General features: G+C 43.1%; 1 protein-coding gene across 1 annotated transcript; it reads right to left on the minus strand.

Annotated features, from left to right (window-relative positions):
- Positions 1 to 659: 659 nt before the first annotated feature.
- Positions 660 to 24,979, minus strand: LOC128448046 (serine/threonine-protein kinase 4). The gene is made up of 11 exons (XM_053430575.1): positions 24,649 to 24,979; positions 21,138 to 21,218; positions 20,077 to 20,205; positions 19,459 to 19,573; positions 19,148 to 19,312; positions 18,540 to 18,707; positions 18,272 to 18,409; positions 17,676 to 17,807; positions 17,351 to 17,558; positions 8,013 to 8,164; positions 660 to 3,498 (listed from the first exon to the last, which is right to left on the minus strand). Exons 1-11 carry the CDS (start codon positions 24,684 to 24,686, stop codon positions 3,340 to 3,342), a joined length of 1,485 nt encoding a protein of 494 aa, XP_053286550.1. The 5' UTR covers positions 24,687 to 24,979; the 3' UTR covers positions 660 to 3,339.
- Positions 24,980 to 25,756: the final 777 nt, after the last annotated feature.

A 25,756-nucleotide genomic window follows, 5' to 3' on the forward strand; every position in this document is an offset into this window, starting at 1 on the left:
CACAAGAGACCAAGAGCACTTGTTACATATATTCTTGATGACTGCTAGGAAAATGGTGACAATAAAATGGTTGAATCCACAGCCACCTACAGTGGCACAGTGGAAACAGAAGCTGAGGGAGGTGTATGGAGAGAAGGCTTTAACTGCTCAATTACAATTAAGGTCTGATGTTTTTGTGAGGAGGGGGCTACCTATAGCAGGATACCTCTCTAACTGAGGGGAATCCTGTGGCACGATGGAATGTCTTAACTGTCCATTTATTTGTTTATTATTTTTCACTAATCAGTATTACTCAACTTTCTGGGCCCCATTTCTTTTTCTTCTTGTCTTTAGCGCTGTCATATATAATTTGTGATGTTGTCAAGGAATGTTTGTGTTTTTCTTCAATAAAAATAAATTAAAAAAATATATATTAAAAAAAGCTCTGTGTGGAGCAGATATGAGCAAAACTAAGCTGTTGATTTTAATGTAAATGATGAATTGGATCAATAATCTGCTTCAATTCATCACCTCATGTCTGCGTCGCCACTTTCCCGTCTCCAAGCACTTTGTACACATGAGTCAGAGTTTGTGTAGAAATACGAAAATTTCCCCGTCAAGTTTGTTTTTAAAAACCCAACTTTTGCGTGAGAAGACAGAAACACAAACACACAACGGTCTGATGTTTCCTCAGGTTTTCTTTATTAGCCGAGCAGACAAACATCAGTGGACTCAAACCTGCACTGCGTCGTTCTTTAAGGCAGATCAACTTCAGAAATATCAGAAACAGAGATCGAGCAAAACAAGAGGCTGAACAGAAGCTCCATCACAAACCTGAAAGAACCTCCGACTCCTGACTGCAGCTCAAAGTGGATCTGAACAGGAACATTTCACACTTCACCTGGAAACACAACAAACTGCTTATTTTAAATAATGAACCAAAAGGTCCAAATACCAGCTGTGTTCCAGATGTGTCTCAGTGAAGAAACGTTTTTGCACAGATCAAACATTCGACTGATTCAAACTCTTCTTGCTGCAGCTGTTAAATGAACATTTATAAACACATGTGTTCAGACGTGTATTTACAACAATAGCGTGTTTTTGAGTTAAAACATTAAAAAGGCAGAAAACAGTTTTCACTTCTGTTTCTGTTTCCAGTGATAACGACTCATTTCTGTCTGATGCCTCACTACAGTTCACCGGCAGCACCAAACAGCTCGGGCTTCAAATGTTAAACAATCAAACTAATAAACAACTTTTTAAAATTCAGCTAAAATTAAATGTTTAGATCTTCAAAAACAGCAGTGCACAGAAAACATGGCAAGATTAGGCAGGACCCCCCCCCCTGTTCTTTGCTCGTTACAACGGAGTATTAAGGCCACGAGGAAGAAAACAAATGCCTGTAATATCAATTTTTACTTTATTAGCATCAAATTTGAATCTGCCTTTCTTCATTTTCAACTTTACTCTCCTGATATTAAGACCTGTTCTCTGAATCTCTTGGATTGACCCGGATACTTCGCTGGAGCTCGGAACACAAAACCACAAAAGACAGAAAATCCAGCGGAGGAGTTTTTTCATTTAAAAAGCGACGAGCTGCTGAGAAGTGTCTCGAACCTTCAGCTGCTCAAACTCCACACGATATGCAAACAGAGCCGAGTCCTAACAGACACGACTCTGGAACATCTACAGTAATCTCTCGTCATTATTTTACGCCCCTGAGGAGTTTGTGACCTGAGAAGTTTTTACTCTGACTCACACGTCTGTGATCAAAACTAATCTGTTCTCTGACTGTGTAACCGCTAAACCTACGTACAAAAATATAAAGCTTCCCTTTATTCTGTTCTGTGCTGGACGATGAGAAACGTCTGAGCTGCTCTGAGGAATGTGAGAAGACCTGGGTCGACGCCAGCACTGAGTCCACTGCGCCAGATTAAAAATATTAAACCCACAAAATAAAAGCTTTGTTGAATCGGTTCCATAAATCTGTCGGCCCAGAGCTTTTACTTAAGAGGAGAAAGATGATGGAGCCAAAAACCCAAATGGAAGAGTTATCATCTGATTCGCTTCCCAACATTCTGCTGCATAAACGAACGTCCAGTAAACCGAGGCTGCAGCGTGATGCAAAGATGAGAAATTAAAATTCATGTCTGAATATCGAGTTCTGGATGAAATGAAGCAGCATCGATCTTAATACTGTGTCTCCACTCCAACGAATCTGGATCCAGATCTGTTATCATCTGCTGGAATATACATGTCGTGTGTAAACATGTAATAAATTTAATTATAATGTAATTATATGTAGATCTGTGTAGTAGAACTTTAGCTCCTCCTGTGGACACACGACTGTATGAACAGAAAATGAATGTATGAGAATAATAACAGTAACTTATTATGAATCTTTTTGTCTTTTAAAAAGTCTATTTACATTATTCTGTGTTACAATCCACTCATTAAACGTTGTAATGAACTGTAACTGGTGACTGGACGGGTTCCAGTCCAGTGATTTAAATCCAGTTTGTAGGTTTTCCAGTTTGAGGCCGTTCAGATTGATCTCAGGTTGATAAACACTGAGATCCAGTTTGATCCACGAAGAGATGAATACATATTAATCTCCATCAGCTGCACCGATAATGGGAAAGAACTCAACACGCTCCGGACGTTGAGCTCAACATGGATGAGATGATTTCAATAAACCGAAGAGAAAGTCAATCTGTATTAAGGTGAAGCAGTTCAGCTGCATGTGGAAACAGAAAATACAAACAATGACATTTTGTTTTAAGGCAAAAGAGACAAAAAAAACTAAAAAAGTACCTGATACAGAAAATACGTTTTTCAGAAGCAAAGTTTTAAAGATGAGAACAATGAACCTGACGAACACAGAAACAAGCCGGGAGTCGTCTGATGGAACAATCCAAGGATTCTCAAGTATTGTGTTTTTCAAAATGGTGAAGGCAGAAAATCCACTGGTAGACGTCCACAGTCCAGAGCAGGAACCCAGACGTCGAGCAGGTCCTTGTTCAAAGAGGAGGTGGACACGGGGGAAAGGAAGAAGCGAACCTCAGATAAACTGCAGTCACAAGTCGAGCACACTGGAGATCCTCAGGGATCTTCACCATCAGCTCAGACGAGCAAGAAGAAAACTCACAGATCAGCGGACGATGAATTTAAATCTCTCCACCGTCGTCTCAAAGGGAGAAGAACCAGATCCGGGTTTCAAACCAGACGCAGAAGTTCTCCTGTCCTCAAGTCTCAGTTCAACGATCGCCCCGTCGGGTCACCACCCCCCCCCCACCTGCTTCACGACCAGTTACCAAGAGAAAAACATCCAGTTGCTGCAGTGACTTGCTCGACGGCTCCTCAGAAGTTCTGCTGCCTCCGTTTCTTGGCCTCGATGGCGTCCATGATGGGCTGCCTCTTGGCCTGGTAGCGCTGGCGGATCTCCTCGATCTCCTGCTCCATCTGAGGGTCCAGGGAGGCCAGTCTGAGCCGGAGCTCCTCCACCGACCAGGTATTGACCTGAGCACAGACACCACACATCAGGTCAAACAGCATGAAGTTTATAAAGTCACAGTCCGATGGTGTCTTTCTCAGGTGAGTCCTGTCTCACACGGCTGAGGGACTACATTCACTTTTTACTTTCAGAAATAATCTCTAAAAGCCAATAAAAAAGATTTTAACGTGGCGCTTCAGACTGAGGCTGATGAAATATTAAAGCAGAGATTCATTGAGTAAAATAAGTTTCAGACCCAGAAGGAGGAGGAGGAGGAGGAGGAAAGGAGGAGGAGGAGGAGGAGGAGGAGGAAAGGAGGAGGAGGAGGAGAAGCGTTTGCCAGTTTTATTCTTTCTTTTAATGAACTTTAAGGAAAAGGCAATGGTTTAAGTATTTTTTAAAGGTAATTGCTATATTAATAAAGTTTATACCATATCAGACAGTTGTTATATTAAACTTAAATAATTCAGTGAGTATAGAGTCTAGTATTCTGAGGAGAGGCTGGTGCAGTGACATGCAGCCAGTTCCCTTCTGTACTTAAAGACTCCTCCTCTGTGCAGTCGGAGGATTTCATCACTTGAGTCCCACAGATCAGTCGCTAGCAGCTCCATTACTGGACACTTCAGAAAATCTTTACCAGAAGCTAAGAATACCTCCAGCACGGCAGCGCTCACCCAGGTGTCTGGTAAGTGAAGCTATTTCAGTAGCTTTCAAAACGCTTCAGTTATTGACATGTATTCAATCTGCCTCTGTGTTGTGGGCCTCAGCCGGGACCCGGTGCCCCGGCTCCTCCCTGGGCCCCCCCCCCCCTCTCAGCTTTTACCAGCAGCACTTCTCTCTCAGGCTATTTTATTACCCACAATCAATGCAGCTGAAATAACACAGGCGTCCCACTCCACTGGACAGATAACCACGAGGAGCTGCTGGACGACACCAGGGTCAAAGTAAGACCAGAATCATTTTGAAAGCTCCCACTGGTTCGGTCTTCAGACTGTGAATCATTAAATGTTTCCTCGTGATCAATAAAACTCGTCCAAGCTAAAGTCTCCAGAGAAACTTCTGCATGTAATTCATCCACCACATCAAAACATCAAACCCTTCAAACCAGGGCTGATACCTGATATTTAGAATATTCAACTGGCTGAAACTACCTGAAGGTGTTTGAATGCAACACAAACACAAACAGGAAACGACAGGCTCCATCTACACAGTCGCAGACAATTACAGACTTAAGATCTAAGAAAGTATTAATATTCCTTCTGAAAATATACATTTGTTATTGTTGCCGCTGTGGGACTCTGGTTCCCGCTGCCTGCAGGGAAACACTTAACGTCATTAAACATTTAACATTTGAGCGAACAGCTGACAAACTGCTGCTCGCTCTCTGATACACAAACACACAACCTGATGCAACAACACAACACAAAGAGGACGTCTCAAAACAAGGAGTTTCTTTTGAATGGGAGAAAAATAGTGAATGTTTCACCTGTTGTTTTTTAATGACAATAATCAGTAGATTTATATTAATAAAGAATCAGTGGACAACTCCAACAACCTGCAGGTTCCCTCTGGTCCCTTGAAGGACTTCACTCTTACAACTCATCTGAAATCTATTTAACACAGAGATTTCTCAATGAGCTTCTGAAACACACACATGACTTCCTCCACATCGACAATTCATCTGTGACACAACGACACTGGAGCCTGATTCTTCACTGTTGACAGGTTTGATTCCTCACCATGACCGGTTAGATGGGAGCGCAGCCTCCTTGAGATGTAATCTGAGGAGGGGTGGAAGAAAGGAAGCAGGGGGAGGAGAGACGGACGTAAAGAAAACCCGTAAGAGGAAGAATAAAAATAGATAAGGGGAGAAAGACATAGAGAGAAGGGGGGAGAGGAGCAATGAGGGGGATCGGTGGTTCTTCGGCCGTCCTCGTGAATAATGAAGGTTTGTGCTTTAACACCACGTGTCCTGTGCTGCATTGTCAAACCAGGTCAATGGTCCGAGCTCAAACTGCAGGTGAAATGATGAATATGAAGAGGAGGCAGTGAAATATGAAAAACAGACGGTACGGGTCTCAACATATTAAAGGAGACACTTTCAGGTGGATATTGTTCAGATGAGTAATGTGTGACTTCAACTACACAACTACTGTGATATGAACCTATGATGAGATATGAAGTCTAGATGTACAACTACACTCTTTAACCAAACTTAGCCGGTAGACGCAGGTTATCTAAGCCGAGGTTAACCCGTGAATAAGAACGTGCTAAATGCTCATAGGTCAGAAACCTTGCTGTCTAATAATAAAAACCTTGTTCACCAAAGTGTAGAAAAGTAGAAAAGCGTTCACTGCAGAAAAGGTGAAGCAACAATGTCAAGATGCCAAAACAAAGTAGAAGAAATGAGCCCCTTCACCCGGATGTCCTGTTTCCATCATTGCTGATCAGAGACGGTGAAATTTGACCCTGGAGTGAAATTCAAATTTCAGACCAAAGCCAGATGTAAGTGGGATTCCTGACCGGTGGAGAAAGTGGATCAACTGTCTCCTTAGACAACAGGATTCAATGTAAACCAGGAAAAGGTCTGCACATGTAAACTACAACCAGCCTGCTTTTAGCTTCCTGTCCCAGTGGCTCTCTGACAAAACATCTAGCAGCAAAGTATAAAAATAGCAAAGTGGACGGATCTAAAATTAACAGGACGCCGTCAACAAGCTGCCAGGACGTCTTCAGGCTCCAGAAGAAACGAGACGTTTCATCCTCACGTTTGAATTCTAATGGACTGATGAATCCCCTCCAGTGGGATTTATGTCGTCTGGTGAAACCTCATGTGATTTTATTCTCAGTGCCACGAACTCTAAATGTTGCAGTAAGGCACAGAGATGTGTTTTATGTGTTTTCTTAGAGGCTATCACCTGGAGTCTCTGCCCATCGGAGGTTTTCCTGATAATACAAGACTAGAAATTGGTCGAAAAGCTTCGATATAATAAAAGTGTTTTTCAAGTGACGCGGGGTGTATGATAAAGTGTCTCAATTACAGGTGGTAAAAGCAGTTCCAGGTTTTCCAGGATACATGGGAGCCCTGTGAAATCTTTCATTTCTCATTTCATCATTCATTCTTTATTTTAAATCCAGGTGAAGAGCTGGATAAGACTCATCCCTCGTTTTGTCCATTAAGTTGAATGAGACTGTGACGGCCTAATCTTTAAAATTACTTTTTAGTCATTTGTTAAGCAGTGAGAAAATAGAGCATGAAAAAGAATTATGATTGATGGCTTCAGTATTTTGTAAAGTTCCGATGATCAAACCGTTACTGATCTTAGACACGGCAGAGTTTGATTCGTCCCTTGATCCTGGATCCACCTGATGGATGAGCATGACACTGTTGCTATAGAATTACAATAATCATAACGCACATTGCTTATATTCACTAATCTATACGTAAGTCTGAAGGTGACACAACAAGATGAAATGCTCCGACTAAACCGACGTGTGTCTCTGAATTCTTCAGGATCCAGGACATCGAGAGTGAGTCAGTGGTTCTGTGTCATCGTCAGAGAACACACACATGCACACATCACCCTGGTACACAACACCTTTGGACAAAGAATTCAACATTTCACCGCTGCTGATGAGTTTTAGTGGAGAAATCTACTTTGGTTCCGTTTAAATAATCCCAACCGTTGGTGTGCTCTGAACATCTGAAGCCGAGCAGGCAGCTCTGTGGTTTCTGCTGAAGAAACCACCTCCTATTTAAAAAGGTCACATAATTAATATTTAATTCCAGCAGCAGCCATTTGTCCTGATTAAACGTCCTGCAGCGAGACAGACACTTAAAGACTCTCAGGACTTAGAGGTGAGTTTATCCAGTCGAGTCCATCAAACCCCTGATTTATAACAGAAGGGAATATACCAATGAAATTACTGATTGTAAAAAAATACCTATTAAAAGACATAAATTATTAAACCATCTGAAACTGGACGTCCCGCGGGCGGCCCCAAACTCGAGTTGGAGATTGTTAAGTATGATCCTGTTTATACCACAAAATATAGAATATGTAGAACATCTATTAACTTTTGCAGCCGAAAGTCACAAACTTAAAATAAAAAGCTGAAATTACTAATGGAGGGTTAAGAAATATTTTGTTGATTCTGCAAAATGTGGGTTAAAGTTTGTGTACATTGTCCCTTCAAGTTTGATTTGTATACATCCCAACATTTGCGTGAGAAGTGGCGAACACACAAAACGTGATCTGAAAGGTTTGACGCTGTGTTTTCACTCAACACACTGATCAGAGGTCACAGAGAGAAATCACACAACCATCAAACTCACAACGCTCCATTATTAATAGTTTTTTGACCTGGTTTTCTTTAAACCTCATCAACACTGAAACGTGATAATATAATATAATAATAAAAATACGCTTAAGAACTGTTGACGAGGAATTATCTCCAATGCAGCAGCGTCCCCCTGACACAGATACAGTGTTTGTGGGCCACAGATAAACTGCTGTGACACACACTTCTCCTAACTCACCACTTCCAGATCTCCCTCCCCGGGCAGTTTGCGGTTGTCTGCGTTGTTGTCTCCTCGTCCTCCTGCGTCGTTGTGGCTGTTGGCCTCTTTCTCCTTCTGCTCAAAGTACTCGAGGAAGGACGGCTTGGCCGGCTGCATGGTCTCATCTCTCCCTGTGAAGCAGAACCCACGGTTACTTCCTCGCAGCTGATTGACAGGGAGCACATTGGTAGTTAAATCACAAACACACCGTAACACACTGTAACACACCGTAACACAACGTATTCTCTTGTGTGTCAACTCAAATAAAAGACACAAGCCACTGAAGCAGAGCCCGGACCTACACGAGCTCCAACTGGTGACCTGGCAGGAGGGTGTCGGCCTGCACGTGGTTTCTCTGGATGAGGTAAAGAACTAATCACACACGAGAAGTTAAACATCCGAGAGTCGACCAATCAGCCAACAACCAATCAAACGCGCTCGATGAACTGAAATGAACTTTGCAATCACTCTAAAAGCTTGTTTGGCCGACAGCTTCCTCTTCCATCCGGCTAATCAATGAGTTACAGCCTGCTCATGAACACTGACACATCTGTGCACAGTTTGTCTTAATGAGCTTCAGTTAATGTTTCAAATCCACAAAGCGTTATGAGGAGCTTCTTCTGATGACAGTCAAAGAGTTAAAAACTCTCTCTCTCAGCAGTTATGACGCTTTAATTAATATTAAAAATAACAATAATAATAATCAAAAAGGACTGGACTGTTTTTAAGATGTATATGAGCACAAACAGGTTCTTGTGAATGAAAATTCCGAAACTGATTAACAGCGGTTGTTCACTTTGTAAATTAAACGAGCACAAGTCAAAAGGATTTTCTGCAGAGTTTCACAAAAGCTGTTTTCAAACATGAACATGATTTGTGAAGGTGCCTCGAAGCTGCAGCACAAAGTTAACACAATGAAAAACTGTTTTTTCTCTCGGACCGGCGATGAAACAAAAAAACACAACAAACACTGTGGGATCACTGCAGAGTCACTAAATAAACAATGCAGCCGGTTGAGGGGAGCGTGGTCCGTGAGTGGAGCAAATCAGTGAGAGTAGTTCCCTTTGATTCACAGTGTTAATAAGCTGTCGTGGTGTTTCCAGTGCCACAGGATGAACACGTCTGAGGGCGGTCTCATGTGGACACACTGTGGACACTGGGACAGGATGTACACGTCTGAGGGCGGTCTCATGTGGACACACTGTGGACACTGGGACAGGATGAACAGGTCTGAGGGCGGTCTCATGTGGACACACTGTGGACACTGGGACAGGATGTACACGTCTGAGGGCGGTCTCATGTGGACACACTGTGGACACTGGGACAGGATGAACACGACTGAGGGCGGTCTCATGTGGACACACTGTGGACACTGGGACAGGATGAACACGTCTGAGGGCGGTCTCATGTGGACACACTGTGGACACTGGGACAGGATGAACAGGTCTGAGGGCGGTCTCATGTGGACACACTGTGGACACTGGGACAGGATGTACACGTCTGAGGGCGGTCTCATGTGGACACACTGTGGACGGTGGGACAGGATGAACACGACTGAGGGGGGTCTCATGTGGACACACTGTGGACACTGGGACAGGATGAACAGGTCTGAGGGCGGTCTCATGTGGACACACTGTGGACACTGGGACAGGATGAACAGGTCTGAGGGCGGTCTCATGTGGACACACTGTGGACGGTGGGACAGGATGAACACGACTGAGGGGGGTCTCATGTGGACACACTGTGGACACTGGGACAGGTTGAACCCGTCTGAGGGCGGTCTCATGTAGACACACTGTGGACACTGGGACAGGATGAACCCGTCTGAGGGCGGTCTCATGTGGACACACTGTGGACACTGGGACAGGATGAACACGTCTGAGGGCGGTCTCATGTGGACACACTGTGGACACTGGGACAGGATGTACAGGTCTGAGGGCGGTCTCATGTGGACACACTGTGGACACTGGGACAGGATGAACAGGTTTACAGAGCAACAGCATCTTTCTTCTTTCAGTCTCGTTCTAATCTGACAGTAAAGTCTCCTGGATGCAGGGAAATCTGATGTCATACCAAGAGGGAATTAGAGTTCATGTGTGCACTTAAAATTCATTTATGTCCAATAATCAGGTTATATAAATGGACATTTAGTGGAATAAGGATCGTGACTCGGAGAGGAACCGGCAGGTTTATGTTTCTTATCTCGAAATTCAAACAAATCTATATCGTTTTATAAATGATCAACATCTTTTCTGTTTGTTCACTTCAGAATAAAATACAGAATCCAGCAGCTGGAGGAGTCAAACTCAAACCTGTTGTTAGGACCCGACATGTCCCTGTCCACAAATCCCTGAATCTCAGAGTAACCAGGAAGAGAAATTGTCATCCATGATGCCACATTTAGCAGAGCTGATACTCGGGCCTCTGGTGCTGAGCCGCAGCTGCTCATTCAGAGAATCTTATGTCATCCTTTGGGTTCAGCCTGGTATCTTTAGCTGAATGCCCTAAAACACACAAGTCCACACAGGAACTATTTAAGGAAACGCCAACAGAATGTGTCTAAAAGAGTTGGGTCACTGCCATCAACTGCAGTGGTCTCAGTGTTTAATGGCATCGACTCTGAAGACATCCTGTATGTTAACCCTTCTGTCCTGTAGTCAGTTTGTCCCTCTCCTTACTGAGACCTTTCCTTCCCTCAGAATGTCAGACTTACATAAACGTGAGATGATTCAACTCTAAAATGAGATGTTTGGATACCAGCATCAGAAATACCTCTATAGTGCAGAGTAAGTGAATCTATGTACCGATCTTTGTATATATATTTATGTATATCTTTCCCAGAAATCACTTATTGTCCCTCAGCGCTTTATGTTGCACTGTTTCTGGCAAGTTGTGTTTTTTGAGCAGAGGATAAAAAAGGGAATCCTGGTGATGCACCGTTTACAAATATTGAATATTTCACTCTGGAAAGTCCCGCAAGTAAAATGTCGACTTGTACTGTACGCAAGACGGCAAACATCTCTTCCATACAGCGTTAGCATAAAGCTGTTAAAGTGTGTTATTTTGTTAAATGCACTGGTATCGGATCAGTTCACTGTGTGTTTCTGTATTGGGGGGGGAACGTGCTGTTGTCGTGATTGGACATCACTTTCGTTCATGAGTCCCAGGCGCCGCTAATACTCGCGATTGCCTGTTTATTGACATTTTATTAATATTGAATACCCAAATTGCACCACCGGCTCCTGAGGCACATGACACACAGACACAGAATTCTGGGTCTTGGTCAAACAAAAAAGTCTGAGCAACTCAAACCCTGAAGGTTTCTGATGTCAGCTTTAGATTCTGAGAATACATGAAGCGTCTCCGGCTGTGGGCTCGTTTCATTGCAGCCTATTGACACTGTATGTGTGTTTAAAAAAAATAATCCATGACCTGATGTGTGTTTGATTTCAGTTTGGTGTCTGCTGAAACTGGACCAATTATCCGACCGCTCAAAGACTCTTTCCAGCTGAGCTTCATATTCCGACCCCATGTGGAGGCCAGCAGCCTAGTGAGACATGTTTCTTCTGTCTTATCTTTTTCTGCTTCTGGATGTAGATGTTTTAATTATATATTTTCTGTCATGTGTTGGGAGCTGTTGTGAGTTTACGGAGATGATTTGGTTTATATATTTAGTTTTTTTCAGTGTTTCTTTCCTTGAGTGTGATATAAAGGTTTTTCTGGGAATATTAAAGTTCTTCTAAGTTAAAAATCCCAAAGTCTGTGGTGAAGGGAGCTTCTCTCTTGCAGAGAAAACACTGAAGCTCCTGAAACACCTCAGCAGAAGTCCACACGATCTCCTCAAGTGAGAGGATTGACCAAACACAACCACGAGGAGTTCACCGGTGAAGTTCTTTACAGTTTCACAGCTCCTGAGCGTGGAAAGTGTCCTTCTTTCTTTCAGCTAATCTTTCTGTTGTGTAACTCAATGGAAGAAGCTTTAACACAACATCTGCTCAAACAAGCTTCTTCAGAAACCTACAACATGAGGATGCGTTGGAGGAGAACCGAATTTAAATGTGCTCACACATCTCGCAAAGTTTAGAAACATAATTTTTCACTTAAAACTTCAGCCTGACACATCGGAGTCGAGTGCTTTGACTCACGAGGTCTCTGACAAACAGCAGAAGCTCTTATTCTCTCTGACCGAACACGATTTTGGTCAAGTTTTCACGTTTCATAACATCCATCTTACACATTTTAAATAAATTACATTTTTGGGGAGATTCTCAAACAAAGCAGCGATAGCGACATCTGCTTCTTTGCCTTAATCCAGTTTCTGTGCAGATGCTTTCAGACATGAACTCAAGTCTTAGAGGGCTGTGTGTGAAAATGTAGATATTAACACTTACAAGATATGTTCAGTTTAGTTTTTAATTTAATGAGCTCATTGCCGAACCCACACACCTTTTCTTAACAATTAGATTCCTTCATCACTTCTCCACGAACTGTCCAGAGATAGACAGACGCCCGTGTTAGTGACTGGAGAGAAAGAGCTCTGGGTTTGTTACTGGGAGCTGCTCTATCACTGGAAGGTTTGGAGAATCCGTCCGTTTACCAAGAACCACTCAGATCAGCTGAGACCCCCCCCCCCCCCCCCCAAAAAACAACTAAACAAACTAACTAACAAAATAAAAGAAAGACAGAAATAAAAAGAGTTCAGTCGTTAATGTTTGTCGCCCACAGACGGGCCCATTATGTTTTTCCCTCTGCTCTGACCAGTCTGATCACTAATCACCTCCCAGTGCTCACAGCGCAGCAGGAAGTGGACATGTTTGTGTTTACTTTGAACTAAAAAGTAGAAAAGTTGTTGTTTTTTTATATCTTGGTGGAGCTTTGTGAAACTTTCGAAGGTTGAAACCTCCAGTGGGTAAGATTTAGGAGAAAGGGATCTGTTGGCAGAAATTGAATATCAAATAATCCTAGTGATGTTTCTACAGAAGTCAATTTCTCATAAGTACAGTTTTGAAAGCAGAATTACTGCTTCTCTTTCTCTCTGGATCTATACCTCTGGCTGCAGGCTGTATACGTGTGTTGGGCTTTAACAACAGTTGACAACTAATCATGTGTTGGACATTCTTCAACAAGAGGAAAACTAAAATCATAAACATGGCTTTGTTATCGGCCTCATTGGGATTTAAGTCTCCAACCACAGTGGTGCTGATGCTTTATTCTGCCCACACACGCTCACAAGTGCTGCAGCCTCTACACCGAGCTGAGAACCACACGTTTGAATTCAAGGTGAAGGCCGAAGCAGAGTGGACTCCAGAGAGAGAGAGAGAGAGAGAGAGAGAGAGAGAGAGAGAGAGAGAGAGAGAGAGAGAGAGAGAGCGCTGCCATCTGCTCCTGCAACTTCCCAAAACTAAATTAAACTTTAATGGAGTGCAGAGAGCCGAGCAGGTGGACGGGCATTAAATCATTTTAACTAGAACTCCTATGGAGAGGCTTTTAGAAGATGCACTGCTGCGTTGACTCTCAGTGTGAATATAGTTCACTGGGCTGCTTGTTGTTGAACGTTTCTACAGAGGAAGACGCTAAAGACGCTGTAATGGCTTCACTGAGCGTTTAAGCTTCGGAGGATCAGAGAACACTGTAGAGAGCCGTGATTTAAATAATTTATTTAAGTCAACATAATGGTTCCATCTGCACTTCAACCAGCAGATGGAAAGTTTGAACCACCGCACTTCCGAATGTCGGCTGCTGCTAAAGTCACATTTGTGTGAGTTACAGAGAAGAGTTAAAACAAATCTTGGTCGTTTTTTATACCTTGAAATAGAAACTTCAGAGACGTTTTGATGGTAAACACATCAGCAACCAGACCAGCAGCTTGAAGGGAGCTTCAAGATCTCAGCCTGGATGTCATGACGGAGCCACTGAGGAAACCACAGAGGAAGTTGAGGTGGAAGATGAAGAGCAAACTCAACTTGTTGGCGAGAGCTTGAAGAGGCCACAGGACAGATGTTGAAGTGGCTTTGTTGTTATTGGACGCTCTGTTTCCTTTGTCTTGCTCTATGTGATGTTGTGGACGCACTAGTTTATCATCAGAAGCAGGTAAACAAACCTCAACCGAGGGCTTATCAAGTCAGCCAAACATTTCCATGAGATTTGATACACGTCGTGCTCAAACGTAACTGCATCAGTTTCTTGCTTGCTGCGTTAGCTTGTTAGATTATATTCTTTAATGTTCCACTCTGAGTTGAGTGCAGTGGATGTGCAAACGCGTGCTGCCACACCCGGGGCGGCTCTCTGGCTTCTCAGGTTGCCAGTTTCCTCTCTGTCACAGCTGTGTACGGGGGGGGGGGCTCAGAATGCATCTCACCTCGAAGACTGTAGCCAAGAGCAAATCCTGCATTGTGTGGATTTAAATGCAATTTATCTTGAGGGGAAGTTTTGTGTGTCTGTGCTTTGGATTCTGTTTATTCTTGGAGAAAGCAAAAAAATTATATTTAAATTAAGTCTTTAAATATCTCAGGAGCTGAGCTGTAATAAGTGTCTGAACTGATATTCTAAAAAGAGACGATGCTCTCGTTCTCTTATGAACAGACTTCAAATCATTCGGTTGCTTTTCAGCAGCATGAAGACAGAGGCTGCGACTGGATGTGTGAAGAAGCAGCTACCGTGGACACAGAGCAACTTCACCAGAGACCCATCAAAAATTCCAAAGGAGCATTTCACAAAGATCTTAATCTTCTTATTTATCTGTGCTCTGATTTCTGAACTGTGCTTCTGGGGCAGTCCTGGTGAGGAGCTGCTGTGCTGACCATGAATCCCAGCGTCTTCGGAGGAAAATAATGAAACACTGAGGAAATGTATACATTTTTTTAATCAAATGAAAGTAAACAGCCCCTCAGAGTCGTGATGGTTCACGGAGGAAAGAGGCGTGACAGAGGTTTCTAACAGAGACTGGAGTGACTGAGGGTTAGAGGCTAATCAGTGTAAATTAAAAGGCTTTTTATCATTTTGAAACATTCAGACACGATCAATTTCTGATCCAATACTTTGTCTTGATTCTTCAGCTTTGGACAATCAAGTCAATTAGTTTGGGACACACACACAACTTTGTACGAAACACACTCTCACAAACACACAACTGGAGGACACAAGGATACTAATGCAGTTATAAATTCTAAATGTTCCAGTGTTAATGCAGTTTAAACTGCTCGCAGTGGAGATCTATGCTAACCTAATAGCAGGACATCAGGCTGGAGACAGAGTGGATGTGTGTGTGTGTGTGTGTGTGTGTGTGTGTGTGTGTGTGTGTGTGTGTGTGTGTGTGTGTGTTATTGCTCTTTCAGACCTGCTCCCCTCAACGTGCTGCTCTTAGGGCAGGTTAAGGATCCTGGTCACGTGTCTGATCTCACATTGCTGTGGCTGGTGGACGAGTTTGACTCTTGTACAACATCGACCTTTCAGAGTTTCACAAACAGGATAAACAACACAACCGAATTTTGTGTTAATGTGCCTGTTAATACCAAGCTAGAGGGAAGTTCATGGGAAATAAAATCCACAACCATTATCAGCTGATAAATGTATTTAGAATACATTTGACAGTGATTCCTAACATGTCATCAAACTATCATGACGATGAAATGTAACTTTGATGCTTCGCTGCCCTGTGGTTAAATTCCAGGTCCTTCTGACGTCTTCAGCAGCGCTATGCATGCTGGGAAATTACCCCAGTGACCATCAGATTGCTGCTTATCCCAGTCGGCTGCTGTAAACGCTGCCACACTTCTTTGGCTTGAGCAAACATCTCATGAGAAGTGGTGTAGGAGTTGTGATGATGTAATCTTCCACAGAAGCCTTGTTGTGATGAGAACTCAAAGAGAGGAACCAGTGCCTGGCTTTGATCAGGAAGCTGACACGTGCTTTAAATAGACAACAGGAGGATTGTAGGAAGCATCTTCTCATGCAACACAACAGCCTGGTGCAGTGACGTGAGAGTACGACACAGACACAAGCTCTGCAGACGTGTTAACAGTGAGGGGAAGGTGAGAGACACAAAAGCTACCTCACAGTGTATCTGACCGAGCTGTGCACAGGAAGGACAAACACACAAACTGCAGATGCATCACACCCACCACACTCAGAGTCTGAGCTGCCCACAGGTCAACGAGAACATGTACAAGGAATCCTTTGCACACAGGCAGAGGACACAGAGCGACTGGGAACACTGGTGCTTTTATGAGATTAACTCTCTGGTATTCCTGTAAACAAGCTGCTAATTGTCTCTATTGTCAGATGTATGTGTAGCGTATGGATTTTTTATTGTGTTGTGGGAGAAGCTAAAAACAAACTTTCACTCAGGTGGACGCTAAAGTCAATCGGAGATAATAAAGTTGTGTTGGTTAGAAAAGCGTTGTACGACACTGAGGTCACACACACAGACACACAAAGGCAGTTTGCTGTAGCTGCTCACTGAGGTTAATTCTTAGCGTATAAAAACAAACACACAGAACCCAACACACCCACAGACTCGCACCGGTGAACAGAGTCCAACTCTTATTGAGACTCCTTCCAAAACCTCCGATACATCCAATGCGCACTACTCCCACACTGAGATAATAAATAAAGACACTCACAACACACACACAGCACGATCGCATCTCTCCTTGAATGACACCACAGCACAAACCCAATGCTCCCACTGCAGGATGGGGATGTACTGGTTTATCATCTGCCCAGGCAAGTTCAATCTAAGGTTACTTAACACTACAATGAATTAAATGAAGAAAATGTTGTGATTATTGACAACTCACAAACGCACAACGCTCCCTGACAGTGAAAGAGAAAACCTAAAGAGCGAAACTGAAGCTTTGTTATAGTCGAAGGAGGCAGATCCTGAACACACACACACCCAAGGACACACACAGGGTTCACAGGTAAGTCAGGGGACTCAGTCTGTCTGATGGTCACACTCTGCCCCCTACTGGACGAACAAAACTGACAGCAGCACTCCAACGTTTGTGGTGAATCATTGAATCTTTGTCTCTTTGTTTCTCTTCAGGTAATAAGGAGGAAACTCAATCAAAGACCAAACCCTTCTCTCTTAACTTTGTTCTTACATAGTTCTGACATGTGACTCATCTGCACCTCCTCGGTTCCCAGTAGACCCAGTCCTCATACTGCTGGCCTGTCATCAGGACTCAGGTTGTCGAGACCACAATCAGTGAATAAAGTCGGACGATGTGTTTCTACTTCCACAGATTTCGAGTCTGCCTCCCCCGACAATCATGACGCCTCAGCCCAAGCAAATCCACAGTGGATTTTAAACTTACTTTTCATTGTACCAGCATCTTCGTCCTCCTCATCCTCAGAGTTGATGACCATGGTTCCCAGCTGGGACTGCATGGTCCCGTCGTCGTGTTCGATCATGGTGCGTGCCGTGCCGCCCAGCGAACCCCCCGATGAGCCAGTGGACCGGATGGTTCCAGAGTCTCCGGTCCCCGCCCGCACCATCGTCCCCTGGTCCACCTCGTCCTCGTCCTGAAACACAGGCACAAAGCCAAGTCTCCTTTCAAGAGGATTGATTGTTGACATCTGGGAAAGTTGCCCCAACCTCTCCTGCCTTCATTATAGTTTCATGATTCTTTGTGTCTTTACCGAATTGTCGTCGTCTTCTGCGTCCAGTTCTCTCTGCTCCGCCTCCTCCTGTTTCTTCAGTTTGATCTCCATGGCGTCTGTGATCAGGGCTCTGAGGATGGAGCTGGGCTTGGCCGTCTTGATGAACGTATGCTGAAGGGGGGGAGAGAAAGGTCTGATGAGAGGAGGGATGATCCTGCATGTTTTCCATTTTCCTTACCAGCAAATAGAATCACTCCCATATGAGCCATTCAACTTCAGACATCAACTAATTTACTTGATTTCCCTTCGGGGATGAATAAAGTAATCTATCTATCTATCTATCTATCTATCTTACTCTGGAAAGTGTCTTTAAAATAGTGTCTGGAGTTTTTGTTTCTCATGTGAAGGACTCAGCAGGAGGTCAGACTCCTTCACAACAACAGGAACGTGACGTATTAACTCTGCTGCGGAAAGATCAGTGTTGTTGTTTAAAGCAAATCCACACGTTGACCTTTATCACCAGAAGCTCTTGAGAAGTCGAATTAGGATTATTATGTGTTCAGTCACGTGAAAGGTTTCATCCACATCTGATCAATCATTTCCTTACATATACTTCAGCAGTGACATCGAGTTACCTGTAACAGCTGAGTGGCCGTCGCCCTGTTTTCTGGGTTTTTCACCAAACACTGTCCAACAAACTCTTGAAATGCCGGCGACCACAGATCCAGGTTCCGAAACGTCGGAGGAGGGTTTGTGGGAATCATGAAGATGGCCTGGAGGAGGAAATATAATTAAGTATATTATATTAAACACTTTTTCATTCAATCGTTAATCCTGATATTCACTTTCTTTTGACCTCTCGCCTTTAAAACACAAACACACACAAAAGACACACTCCCTCACCCTCATTGGGTGAATGTCAGCATAGGGCGGCTTCCCCTCGGCCATCTCTATCGCGGTGATCCCCAGAGACCAGATGTCCGCCACGCAGTTGTAGCCGATCTCCTGTATCACTTCGGGAGCCATCCAGAACGGCGTGCCGATGACCGTGTTCCTCTTCGCCATGGTGTCCTGAGGAGAGAGACCGGACAGCTCAATGTGCAGTTTGATGAAAAGACCCTGCACCACTTCCAGAAGCTATTGAGCCTGAATGGTGAGATCCTACTTCCTACTGGAGGATAAGCCCTAAGTGAACACTGGGTAATGTGTGGAATTGATTGAGATAATTGTCAATTCATTCTCTATTGATTTGCTCTTGACTGTCTTTAAGTAAAATGGGTCAAATTGAACAGAACACTTTGGTGTAGGGTACCCGTTTATATTTCCCATTAACAAAGTTGCCAAAAATAGTAATTAATAGTTTTCTAATAAACAGAAAACCTCATCCTGGTGCAATCCTCCTGTGCCACTGCACTCTGTTCATGTACCTTCTCGTGTACCCATCATATTCTCTCTGTAGTGAGAGGTGAACTTCACGGGCACAACTCTTTATTTGATCCTTGTTGTCTTACTGTGAGTTGTCCGGCCACACCGAAGTCGGCCAGCTTGGCGTGGCCCTCCGAGTTCAGCAGGATGTTTCCTGCTTTAATGTCTCTGTGGATCTTCCTCATGAAGTGAAGATACTCCAGCCCCTTCAGAGTCGCCTGCAGGATGGTGGCGATCTCTTCTTCTGTTATCTACACGTGCACAGAAAGGAAAAGACATCAGCCAAAACAATCTTTGTGTCTTTATGCAAGAAAATGCAATGCAGTAACAATTACACACACTATGTAAACTGTGTGTGTGTGTGTGTGTGTGTGTGTGTCTTTGAGTATTAAATTACCGTCTTGTTGCGTATTCTAATGATATCAGAAACTGATCCGGCTCCACAGTACTCCATGACGATCCACAGGTCACTGTTCTTGAAGTAGCTGCCATAGTAACGCACTACATGTGGACTGAACACACACACACACACACACACACACACAGACACACACATTACAGAAAGTTGCAGTCACTTTTTTCAATTTCAACTTGTTTGAAATGTTTTTAGTTAAAAACACGCTGCCGTCCTGAAAAGGAAACAACAGTCATAGTTTTGTACAAAGTGAAAAGTTAAGACCTCTGATTCTTTTATCATTATTATCAAATGACTGTGTGATATTAAATCTTTCATAAACAATTGGCACTATTGCCGTTTCCCCTCACAAGTTTTGTGACAGCAGTCTTTTGGTCTGGAGGAGCGGAGGGTGTCAAAAAACAAACCTGATAACAAACAGTTTGAAGTTCAAACCATTAACAGCTCATTCTGGACAAAAATAGATAAACACGGAATCACACATGATCAAACATATACTAAAGTCATATAATTTGAAAACTAAAGAATACATATATACCCAAATCTTTAGCAGCTAAAGCATTATTTGAGATTAAGGAAATCTATAATTCACAATAGTACCTGTTACACTGCTGCATGATGGATATTTCCTTGATTATCTCCTGAAGATCCGACTCCACAGGAACCTGCTTGATGGCCACGATCTCCCCCGTCTCTTTGTAGTTGGCTTTGAACACGCAGCCGTAGGACCTGCAGAGACACAGATGCTTCATGTGTTTCATGTGTGACCTGTGAGGGACGACGTGACCAACCCAAACTGCTCAGGGGTCAAAAGTGTGGCTGTGAGATCAAATGTGTGTTTTTGTCAGACAGCAGCTGTAAGTATCTGAGTTTTAATCATATTTTCCCCAATTTCACAAAAGCAACACAAATCAAATCAAATATATTCAGCCACGTGTTCACATAGACGACAAGATGTGTGGTGAATATCATTTTGGTGTCAGGTGTCATTATTTCCTCTTTGGTTTTGTTCATTTTCACACATCAGTTTTTTATCTGACCTGCTTGAATCAATAAAAAGACAGAAAACACTGTGAACAACTTAACACACAACTGGTGTGTAGTTTAGTCACACTGAACGCCAGAAGTGGCTGAGGAGAGAGACAGAGAGACACACAGACAGACAGAGAGAGAGAGAGACACAGACAGACAGACAGAGAGAGAGAGACACAGACAGAGAGAGAGACACAGACAGACAGACAGACAGAGACACACACACACACACACACACACACACACACACACACACACACACACACACACACACACACACACACACACACACACACACACACACACACACACACACACACACACACACACACACACACACACACACACACACACACACACACACACACACACACAGTGTCAATCAGCCGCTCAGAACAGGAAGTGTGTTGAGACACAGGAAATGAAGAGGCAATGTTTATGTTGACGGTAGGGGGAGGAGCTTCACGTCAACAGCGAGGAGGAAGAGAGGGCAGAGAGAGATGGAGGGGGCGATAGAGAACAAGCGGAGGAGAGAGGATGGAAAGAAAAGGTTGATTCAAAACGACAGAGACCCGCAGACCGAGGTGTGGAAACCCGTCTGTCAGGGCAGCGTGGTGCTTCTGTCTCACCCTTCACCCAGCTTCTCCAGCACATCGAACACTTCCTCCGGCTGCTTGGTGAGACTGTCCTCGCTCAGCTTCTTCAGCTGCCTGCAGAGACACAACCACAGACGTGAGGCAGCCAGCAGGACACTTTTTCATGTAGATATTTCAGGGTAGGGCTTCAGATAATGATTACTTGAAGGTACCGATGCGTCCAGATAGGTCAGAAGAATGAAAAGAGAGAAATAACCGAGCTTGTTTCTTTAGTTTGATCAAAGCCCAAATCTGTCCAGTTGCTCAGAATGTGTGAGACAGACGAAAACACTGGGGCTCAGTCCCAGAACACATGAAACTAACTACCAGTGTATTTAAAGAGACACAAAGAGTTCCAGTGGTGACGTATTCATCTTTCGATTTAACATCACAGCACAAAACCCACAAATAATCACTTTATAAAAAGGTTAAAAAAAACTAACTTTAAAACTCTCAAACGTTCTGTCAAAGTCTGAATTAGTTAAAACTGATCTCAAACGGTTTCATCTCAATCTACTTCCTCATCACCTTTTATTTTTTAACTAAATTTCATTATTACAGAATCAGGCAGAAAACAATTCGATTTTATGTCTTTATAGAACTTTAATATCCCGGAGTGATATTAATTAGTGAATCCCCCTGGTTCTCGTTCAACAGGTTTTCAAACATCCCCCTTGACTCATAGTGTTGAGTCCGCAGATGGAACAGTGACTAATAACTTTGTTCACGTTTTAGAAAGCGTCAAAAACTGTTTATGTGTCGCGCCCTGTTTACACTAAGACACATCTGAGAATAGAAACAGTCCAGATATTAATAAGGATTTAATCAGTCAGTATCACCAACAGCCATTTTCTCTTAGTTTCTATAATCCGACTGTGTGGATCTAATAAAATCAGAGGCAGAATATTAAAACCATTCTTTTGGGTGAGCTGTGGCTCTCTACCTTTTCTCTCTCTCTCTCTCATGACGTGAGCAAAGACAACTCTCTGATGTCTGATAAGTCAAAAGACAAAAATAGACCGGAACAGAAATAGACTCAGAAATGTCCTGGATGCAGCCGGAGACAAACCGATCGGGACGATTACAGGAAGACGGGAGGAAACATCAAAGTTAAACATCAAAGACATGAGGCCTCACTGCTCCACTGTCAGATTTCTGTTCTGTGTTACAAAGACTTTTGAGTGAATGTGTTCAGGCTTAAGAAGAACTTCTGTCACTGAACCAGCTTGACCTCTTCACAGTCCTGTCGTGGTTAAAGCTGATGTCCTGATCCGTTACGGTTATTGTTGTCTAATGTGCATGTGTACTGTTGGTTAGGTGTTGCTGTTGTGTGTTTCACGGGATGTGGTTTCTAGAGGCGAGTGTGGAAGTAAAATGTTGTGTAGACGTGATCACGGACAGAGGAACACTGAAGCTACACTTGTACAAAACCTCAATGTCGCCATGTGGTCAAGCTGTAATGAGTCTTCTCGTAGATCTGCTGATAAAAGAGCTGATTTGTCAGTGAGGCTGTGACTTTCTTTCTTTAACCCCTCTGGGCTGGATTTTAAACTCTGCACGGCCACCAGCCAAACTGTCCAGTGCTTCCACTTCAAGCCACAGGCCACAGGAGACAGCTAAATCAGCACTGAAACCATGACCTACTGCAACAGCCCATAATCTGCTTCTCAAGAAGACTCTGTGAACTTCTGCAAATGTATGCGTGCATATCTGCAGCGGCTTAAAGTACAGAACACGCCAAATATTTACATTGCTATATTTAAAATGCCCCATGCTTTCCCTCAGCCCTTGTTTTCTTACTTTTCAAGTTTCCACGTCTATTTTTTGAAAGGAACTCAGTCACAGATCTGCCTCCTACACTCAGAAACAACGACTGCTGCTTATTGTGTTGTTCTTCTACGACCAGTGAACCAGCAACAGACTTGATTCAACCATATTGAATAGTAGAAAATCACTATTGGAGCTTAAACCTCCACCAAGGCCTGAAAGTTAAATTCAGTCAAAGTGCACACACAGCACACAACACGACAAAGACGACACAGAAGTTATCGACTGATAGATTTCTATGCTGGTGATGCTGGATATGAAATGCTGTGCCTGTTCATTCAAAGTAAGTAAACTAATATTGAAACTAAATGTATTAAAAGCTAATCCAGTCACTGAGGAGCCTCTCAGATGAGGCATGAAGGTTTTAGCGGAGGACAAACTGAATACGTGGAACATCAAGTGAAAACGTCCAGTCTTACATCAGTGGAATGAGGAAACAGGGGACGAGTGAATGGACACGATAACAAGGGAGCTGTGTGTGTAACGAGCGTCCTCCTGATGAGTGGATAGAAAAGGAACAAGTCACTTCCTGCTGTCAAACGTGACACACACACACACACAAACACACACATCTTTCCTCAATCCAATGTTTCCTCAACACTTAACAGCTGTAAAAGGGCAACAAGCCACAAATACTGCTTACTTTGCTATTTTCTATGTTTGTATATTACATTTAAGAAGGTATGATGGAGTGGTTGTGTGTATTTGTATGATGGGTTCACGTGTTGGATATTTAAATTTGACTCCACTCCACTCTTTAATGTCTATTCACAGATGTTGTATCTACATCATTGTACTTAAAGCCTTCAGAAGCCAAACTGTGACACACAACTGAAAAGCTGAAAACTCCATCCGGCGGAGCTGAACCTTTTTTCCGTGTTATCAACCAAAGCATCAGTCGATGCTTCTGCCACAAAACCAGTAGCTCTGTGGAACAACCCACCACACATCCTACTGGTGCACGTGAATGACTCAACTGATTCCACACTGAGCCAATCTGCTCTGATTCATCTGAGATTAAAGCAGCTTCTACAAGATCAACTAATGGAGTTAATGCATTAAACTGGATCAGCGCGGATTTGAAAGTGACTCAACAGATCTAATTTACAAAGTCCTTTGCTGCTTTTTAACACAAACCTCCAGTTGTTCATCTACATGAGTTGTAGTTGTTATTAAATATGTTATTCTACATAAATTGTGTTTATAATAAACCACCAGAAATCCCCAGGAAACGTCACTTCAGCTCAGGTGCTCGTTGCTCTGCTTACACATGTTCTGTCTGTTCGTTCACTGAAGGTTTTAAACACGTGGAACAGATTCAAGTGTTAAATGTCATTAGTTATATTCACAAACATATGAATAAACTATATTATAATCCGTTTACTGAAGGTTTTAAACATGGTGACAAGTCCTCACCTGACTTTGTGACTTTGTGTCTTTACTCTGACTACATGTTGTGTAACTGTTTAAACCCTGTGAACGTGTACTTATTCCTCTTCAGGACTCAGGGCAGATGTATGGTAACGAGCGGGATTCGAACTGAGTCCGAGAAGAGGAACGAACCACTGGGAACTGAGCTTAAGACGCGAAGAAATACAAAGAAGTAAAGACAAAAGAAGGTGAAGAACGTGAGGAGAGGAGTGAGCAGCTCCCTCCATCCCGGGCTGGGGCTCTTTACCTCCGGGGGTGATTCCTCATCTGCACCTTGTTCTCCATGGTTCCTCCTGGTTCCCTCTGGGTTCCTCTGGTTCCTCCTCGAACTTCAGACTCACGGAGCAGCGGTGCTAATGCTAACAGCGGCAGCTAGCAGCAGGTTCGCCCGCTCACACACTCACTGCCGCGGGTTCAGAGACACAGCAGGTCCGCTCATGACGCCCCGACGCTCGGTTCAGTGGCTGAACAGACTCCGGTCCGCTGCCCGGTGCTGCCCGGTGCTGCCCGCCCGGTTCATGCTGCTCTTCTTCCGCTCAGCTCGACTCGGTGACACTCGGTGAGACTGCGCCGCCACATCCAGAGGAAGAAGCAACCCGGAAGAGAAGAGGAAGCGGGGCGGCGCGCACAAAGCCTGCAGTGCGACTCAGCGGCGGGAGGGGGCGCTACACACACGGGCCCGCTTCCATTTAATGAGAATAAAGTCAGGATATTAATGAAATAAAGTAATTTAAATCAGAATATTACTGAAATAAAGTAATTTATCAAAATTAAGTCAGAATATTAATGAAATAAAGTAATTTAATCAGAATAAAGTGAGAATATTACTGAAATAAAGAAATTTATCAAAATTAAGTCAGAATATTACTGAAGTAAAGTAATTTAATAAGAATTAAGTCAGAATATTAGTGACATAAAGTAATTTAATCTGAATAAATTCGGGATATTACTGAAATAAAGTAATTTAATAAGAATTAAGTCGGAATATTAGTGACATAAAGTAATTTAATCTGAATAATTTCGGGATATTACTGAAATAAAGTAGTTTAATCAGAATAAAGTCAGAATATTACTGAAATAAAGTAATTTATCAAAATTAAGTCAGAATATTACTGACAAAGTAATTTAATCAGAATAAAGTCAGAATATTACTGAAATAAAGTAATTTAATAAGAATTAAGTCAGAATATTACTGAAGTAAAGTAATTTAATAAGACTAAAGTCATATTACTACTGAAATGGTAAATGGCTTCAATTTCACATTATTCATCTTTATACAGTGACAGTCTAAGGTTCATTTTCCAGGATTAAGTTCGATGTACGTGTAAAATAATAATCATAATTATGTTTATTAG

The sequence above is a fragment of the Pleuronectes platessa genome, chromosome 2 (genome assembly GCF_947347685.1).
Source record: "Pleuronectes platessa chromosome 2, fPlePla1.1, whole genome shotgun sequence".
Classification (NCBI taxonomy): Eukaryota; Metazoa; Chordata; class Actinopteri; order Pleuronectiformes; family Pleuronectidae; genus Pleuronectes; species Pleuronectes platessa.